Source organism: Cervus elaphus, chromosome 13, assembly GCF_910594005.1.
Source record: "Cervus elaphus chromosome 13, mCerEla1.1, whole genome shotgun sequence".
Lineage (NCBI taxonomy): Eukaryota > Metazoa > Chordata > Mammalia > Artiodactyla > Cervidae > Cervus > Cervus elaphus.
The window spans coordinates 59286436-59293571 of NC_057827.1; the positions used below are offsets into that span (position 1 = coordinate 59286436).

At 48.1% G+C, this 7136-nt stretch overlaps 1 protein-coding gene across 3 annotated transcripts in view; it reads left to right on the forward strand.

The window, feature by feature from the left end:
* The window catches only part of SLC24A4 (solute carrier family 24 member 4), a 184866-nt gene extending 178039 nt beyond the window's left edge, over positions 1–6827 (forward strand). For 2 of the 3 annotated variants that reach the window (XM_043922424.1, XM_043922425.1), the window contains exons 15-17: positions 1228–1340; positions 1678–1743; positions 3137–6827. In XM_043922424.1, the coding sequence (XP_043778359.1) occupies positions 1228–1340; positions 1678–1743; positions 3137–3289 (332 nt within the window). In that variant the 3' untranslated portion in view covers positions 3290–6827. Of the gene's footprint in view, positions 1–1227; positions 1341–1677; positions 1744–3136 lie in introns of those variants that run through there. The other variant, XR_006344497.1, reaches the window with a different exon arrangement.
* The last annotated feature ends 309 nt before the right edge of the window (positions 6828–7136 follow it).

Sequence of the window (7136 nt, forward strand, 5' to 3'; positions counted from 1 at the left end):
CCCAGGCCCCAGAGGGATCTGTGAGGCCCTCAGGGAGACATTGTGCTCTGGAGGTCAGTGGATGACAGCAACAGGGTGGGAGGAGGTAGCCTGGCTAACACTCGGGACGGGCGGTCGAACAGAGGTGAGGCAGTCGTCTGGTTGCTGGTCTGAGTCTCTGCCAGCTGCTCAGTGACCAAGATGGCTTTATGGTTATAGGCACATGCATTTCAGGCTTCTTCTTTCCACGGATGTTTGTGGCCAGATTATGACAGTCTGTCATATGTTGTTCTTATGTTGAATTTGGGCTAGGGAGCCAGGTTAGAAGAGATTTCAGCCAGCATTAAAACTTTGTTTTCTAACTTTTGAAGTCTCTCAAGTTATTAAGTTCCTAAGACTGTTTGGCTGGTAGGAGACTGGACAGTGGGGCAGGAAGGGGGAAGGTAATGACATAGCCCCTCGCCTCTAAGATGCTTCTAGTCTGTTTGGGAGCAAAGAGTCCACTCTTGGGAGACCAACCAGGCCTAAGACCAGCTGCTCTGTCATCCACGTCAAGTTCATGGTGCCATCGCCTGGGTCACAAGTATGCATCAAGGACAAGGCCCCCTCCCTCCCAGAGAAGGCGGGCATCTCAAATAAGGAGAAGCATGTAGTGGGTCATCCCAGAACATAGGCTGACACCCCTGCAGGAGAAATAATGAAGGGCTCTGGGTGAGTTTCCTAGGGCAGCATAATTACCGCACACTGGGAGACAGGAAGATGAAAACTGATGGTCCCACAGTCCTGGAGGCTAGAGGTCAAGGTGTCGGAAAGTTTGGTTCTTTCTGTCTGCTCCAGGCCTCTCTCCTTGGCTCGTAGGTGGTGGTCTTCATGTTCGGATGGAGTTCTCCCTGTGTGCAAGCCTGTGCACAAATTTCCCCTTTTAATGAAAACACCAATCATACTGAATTAGTATTCATCCTCATGTTAACCTGATTGCCCCTGTCCGATTCTTTGTGACCCCATGGATGGTTAGCCCTCCAGGCTCCTCTGTCCGTGGAATTCTCTAGGCAAGAATGCTAGAGTGGATAGCCATTCCTTTTCCAAGGGATTTTCCCAACCCAGGAATCGAAACCGGGTCTCCTGCATTACAGGCAGATTCTTTACCATCTGAGCCACCAGGCAAGCCCTGTAGAGACCCTATCTCTGAATAAAATCACATTCTGAGGTACTGGGGGTTAGGAATAACCTGTCGGTTGTCCCCCGCAGGCCTTGGTGACATGGCGGTCTCTAACACCATAGGAAGCAACGTGTTCGACATCCTCGTGGGACTCGGCATACCGTGGGGGCTGCAGACCATGGTTGTTAATTATGGGTCCACGGTAAGTTCGTCTCACTTCCTTAGTGAGATGACACCCGACGCTTGTGCTTTACAGGGAGCGAGTGTGTATTGGCCCTGCAGCTAAGAGCTGCAGGGGATGCACTGCCCCCATCTCCTCTGCAGGCTGGCCGCCGCTTTGTGCAAAGGCGTCCAGAGCAGCCTGGGGGTGCCTGCAAGAGGCAGCTCATGTTTGCCTGGAACTCACAGGTGCTTCAGCTGTGAACACCCACCTGTGGCTTCCAGAGGAGGGAAAGGATAAGCCAAGTGCAGTGGGCTCCCAGAACAGATGGGCCCCTGAGCAGCCCAGAGGTTCAGGGCATGTGTGTTTGTTTTTCCAGGTGAAGATCAACAGTCGGGGTCTGGTCTACTCCGTGGCATTGCTGCTGGGCTCCGTCGCTCTCACCGTGAGTTTTTACAATTCCAGCATGGCAGTTTGACACACGCATGGTTTTCCTCCGATTCTGCACAGTCTCTGAATTCTTCCCCTTGGCCGTGAGGGATTAAGCTGAAAAAACATAAATTCACAGATACCCCCAGACACAATTTATGCCAAGAATGTTGGCATCCACCACTACACTTTTCCCTGAGCTGGTGAGAAGTCCCCAGAGGGAGGGACTTAGATTTCCTCTCTTCTTGCTGCCCCGTCTGTCTCCCCTCAATGATGCAAGTAGGAGACACATTCCCCCCGCCCCCAGCCCATCTGAGCTGCCATGGGGGCGTGATGGTCAGGTCTCCGGGCTGGTACATGGTGACACGGAGGTCTCCTTACTTCACAGGCCCCAAACTGTGGTAAACAATGCCTCAGCTTACTTTAGTCCATCCTTACAAGCACCTGATGGTTTTCTTCTTTGCAGAAGAAATCAAGGCTCGGGAATTAAATAACTTGTCCCAGGTCACAGGGGTAGGAAATGGCTGTTTCCCATAATTGTTCTTTCCCATAACTGTCCCATTAGTGCTATTGCTTAGAAAGGAATCCCTTCTTCATGGACCCCACATTTCTAAAACCTTTTAATGAGGACCAAGATTCACTCCCTTTGTGAAGTCTACAGGGATAGGAAAAGCTGGGATTTGAACCCCTATTGGTCTGTCTCTAAGGACCCACAGCATTGGAGGTAACTATGATTCAACTCTTGGGGAGCCTTGATTCATGGATAAGAAAGAAAGTAGTTTCAGGATGGAAGGGACATGTGTACACCCATGGCTGATTCATGTCGGTGTATGGCAAAAACCACCACGGTATCGTAAAGTAATTAGCCTCCAGTTAAAATAAATTAATTAATTTTAAAAAAGAAAGACGGTAGTAAAAGGAGGTAGGCAAGTATGAAACGAATGTAGAAAGAGAAAGCATTCCAACCCTGTCTCCCAAACACACACACGCAGTCCAAACTGAAGGTGTCTAGACAGTGGGCCAATGGGAGCCTTGAAGGTTTTGCTAAAGACAGTTGAGGATGGCAAGTTCTAAAGCAAAGGAAGGAGCCAGTGGCAGACCCCAGTTGTCACTAAAGAAGGCTTGGAAGGCCTGTGCATCCCCAGAAAGGGGTGTGCCTGCCCGGGGAGGGCCGGTGCCCTGAGGACAGCTGCTGTGCATGCCTGGAGCCAGCATCCTCTCATCAGATAAGTCTAAAGCCTACAAGGCGATTCTGATCAAACCAATGATACACCCGGCAGCACCCCTCTGTTCTTGTCCACATTTTGGAGGAAGTGCTGGGGTTCATCATTAGTGTGTGATTTTCCAGTAAAGGCGCCTTTTGTATTTCTTTGCTCCCCGAGCCCAACACTCTCCCTGTCCCCTTCCAGGTCCTCGGCATCCATTTGAACAAGTGGAAGCTGGACCGGAAGCTGGGGGTGTATGTGCTGATCCTCTACGCCGTCTTCTTGTGCTTCTCCATAATGATAGAGTTCAACGTCTTTACCTTTGTCAACCTGCCAATGTGCCGAGAAGACGATTAAAACAGCCACTGCCCCCTGCCTGGGAGCTGTTCTGGACACTCCGGCGCTGGCGTCCTTTTTCCCTGCCCCTCCCCACCACGGATCTCTCCTGCATCGGCCGCCACCGTCTGTTCTTTCATCCATGGGAAGAAAGCACCATCGTGGTCTTTGTCTGGTCACGGGCCAGTCTGCCAGGCGTCATCCTCCTCCTTGGAGTTCTGCCCCCACAAAAAGGCAAGATTCAGGGGCCGCTGCTGGAGCAGCTTCTCAGACCTCCGAGCCGCCGGCCATAGGGAAGTGGCATGTATCTCCTCTCGGATGCTTGGATCAGGAGGGCTTCTGTATGTGGGTTGTCTTTCTGTTGCACGGCAGCCTCGGAAATGAGGCGGTCGGTGAACACAAGGTCTCCTGGGGCAAGTGCAAAATAGGAGCGTTGTTCTCAAGGGGCCCCTCTGGACCAGAGGGTGTGGGTTCCTTGAGCAGCATTTGTTCCTTAGAGCTTCTTAATCCTGCTGGAAGCACTCAAGGTTCGGAGAGAGCGAGGCTCAACCTGTTGGGAGTTTGGGGCCATGACAACAAACACTCCACCCCTTTTCCTGGACAAATTTGGAAGAATAGAAACAGTTGTTCACAGCGGAAGAGAGAAAACAAGTGCATACTCTTCTCACTTTCATTGATGCATTCAGAGAATGAGCAATGACACAGTCAAAATAAAATGTCAGCTATAGATCATCATACTTGAAAAATACCATCGCATACAAAGGACCTTGATGGGGACCAAAAAGGTAATACTTATGGGAAACAGATCCTATGTGTATCATGTTGCATTGACACTAAGACATTTGGTTTGGAACATAGAGAGAGTAGAAGACTAACATCTAAATGGGTGCTAACTCAGAGACACAGTGGAGATAGTACTTTACAGCCATTCATTCCAGACCTCCTGTGGCATGGGACGCGCTGTCAGTTTCGGTTTTGTCATTTCTTTGTTAATGCCCTGCCCTCAACATCACCCTGTTCAAAGACCCAATTGTTTATATGCCCAACAAATTTCATAGCCTGCTGAACTGGAATGCGTGTGCCAGAAGTAACGGTTAATGACTAGAAGAGAGATTTCCTGCAGAACCACCAATTGCTCTCTGGTGAGCTGGAGGCAAGTATGGAAACCGTAACTTGGAAATTTTTAGAGCTAAGGTTCTTGAATCTCATCGTTTACTATGCATGAAAGGCCAAAGATGGGAGGTTAATTCAAAAATAGATAGAAACATATTAAACAATTCTGACTGCTTCGTAGCTCTCAAATATATATTAAAAAGATTTACGAACACAAACCATTTGTGGTTTCTGAAAAGAAAGCACAATTCATTTTATAGAGAGGTGTCCTTTTTATTTTTTTAATGTTTCTATTGCAAAGAGTCTATCAGATTTGATGCACTTTTAATACTGGGCTATTTTGCACAGACGACTGTATGGGGAACGCCCCAATGATGGTATGAGGAAAGGAGGGTTTTAATGATTCACTGATAATTAGTCGTGGGTGATGAGTGTAGATCCAATAGCTGATTCTTTCCTGAGACACAATGGTTGTAACCCACAGTGGAATCTGTGGCTGTGCTCTCTGTGGCCTCCTGAATTTCAGAAGGAGGGCATGTTTAAGCTTGTGTTCCTAAAATTTCCTTAGCATGAGCCTCAGACATGACAACTCCATCACCAGGTTTCTATTCTGGATCCTCATCAGTGTTAGTAGCTACACCAAGTCAAGACTTCTTTTGTTTCTCTTCTTAGATACTCAGTGGTCTTCCAGTTGAGGACAAGGGTCATTTTCCTGAGAAATTAGCTAAATGGGTGGCCAGGGAGCCCCAAGCTTCATCAGCATAAACGTTTAGACACAGAGGGTTTCAGAGTTGTCGGAACCACTTTGTGCCCGCAGAGAATAGCCACCTGGTCTCCTTTGTCTTACAGCCTCATCCAGGTTTCAGAGCGTATCTGTCTCCGTTTTTGAATCTCAAAACTGCCCTGTGATGTAAGTAGGGATTATTTTCCCCATTTAACAAGAAGTTCAGTCTTGGAGAGGTCAGGTGACTCTAGGTCAATGGCTAGTAGGTTGCAAACAGGAGCCGAGCCCCAGGTCACCACCCGGCTCGGCCAGTCCAGTGTGTGGTCATCCTTGATCATGCAGGCGTGGGTGTGTCCTTTTTTTTGTCCTTGGGGTTGGCCCTTATTGTTTGAGTCACAACTTCATCACATTTCTAACTGACATCTGGATGCTCTGTCTCCCATCCTAATATGTATCCCCATCCTATGTCCCTATTATTTTCTGATAAAGATCAAAAAATATTTTTAGCTAGGCCACATGGGCCCTGCTGAGAGCCCTGCTGGTGTTCCGTCTTTGAATCCTTGTGTAGCTTTCAGAGAACACACCCTCATCACCCACCTCTTCCTCAGCAGAACCCATCTGAGATGATAACTATGCTGCAGTTCCAGTTTGAGACAAAAACTAATGTTTCTAGTATGTAAAACAGCCCTCCTGGCTAATCCTCTCATGACTTTATTGTGCCAATGTAACTTCCTTAAAGGATCTATGCATTTATTGTATCTAGGAAACTATATATACACAGTGGGTGAAGAAGTCTCTTTTGTAACTCAATATTTTTTCCATTTCAAGTTTAAAGAATTACTTGATTAATTAGGCCTTCATTTGAAAAATAATGCTTTCGTCACTGCACAGGGTTACTTCCTTTATTTTATTCCCAAAGCTAATTAGCACAGGGTAATTACTCTGCTATGAAAATAAGCAATCTGAAAAATAAACTTGGCTCTTTGAATTGGGGGCAGAAAAATGAACCCATTGTATTCAGATAGAAAATGTCTATAGAAGCAGGAACAGGAGGTTCCTGGCATCTCTGGTTTGGATTTGCCTTTGCCAGCCGAGCATAATCAAGGGGAAGGTGTGGGGTGTCCTGAGAGCCTGGCCCTGGAGGAGGGCTCTGGATCAGCTGCAGTGAGAGACTGATGTTAAAGGCAGATCAGAATGGTCTCATTCCCATCCTTCCTGTAACCCATGGTCTCCCGACCTCTGTGTTCACCTTCCGTGTGCACCGACCTTGTGAGTTTTCCTCTGTTCATTACGTGCTGCTCCTCCCCTCGCCCCACCTGTTAGGACTCGTTCTTGCTTCTCCAAATGGCGCCTAGTGGTAAAGACCCAGCCTGCCAATGCAGAAGACATGCGACACCAGTTCAATCCCTGGGTCAGGAAGATCCCCTGGAGAAGGAAATGGCAACCCACTCCAGTATTCTTGCCTGGAGAATTCCCTATGGACAGAGGAGCCTGGCGGGCTACAATCCATGGGGTTGCAAAGAGTCAGACACAACTGAAGTGACTGAGCACATTACTTTTCCTTGTCAATCTTTTGCTTTTACACACCCAAGCAGCTGAAAAGAATAACCCTTCAGGAGCCAGATGGGCATGCCCATCCCTCCAGGGGGAGAGACCACCTGCAGACCCCGACCAAAGACCCCCTCCTGGGTTTCCCAGGGTCTGGGTTCTAAGCAAAGAAACTACCCCACCTTTCCTTTTTTAAATTTTTTCTAAAGATTTTTTTTATGTGGACCATTTTTAAAGTCTTTATTTAGTTTGTTACAATATTGCTTCTATTTTATGTTTTGGATTTTTGACCAGGAGGTATGTTGGATCTTAGCTCCCCGACCAGGGATTGAACCTGCACTCCCTGCGCTGGAAGGGCTTTGAAGTCCTAACCACTGGACCACTAGGGAAGTCCCCCTCTTCCTTTCTGGGGAGGATTTGCATGCCTTGTAGCATCAGTGGGCACTCAGCCCTCAGGAAACACCGGGCTCCGCACACAGGCTG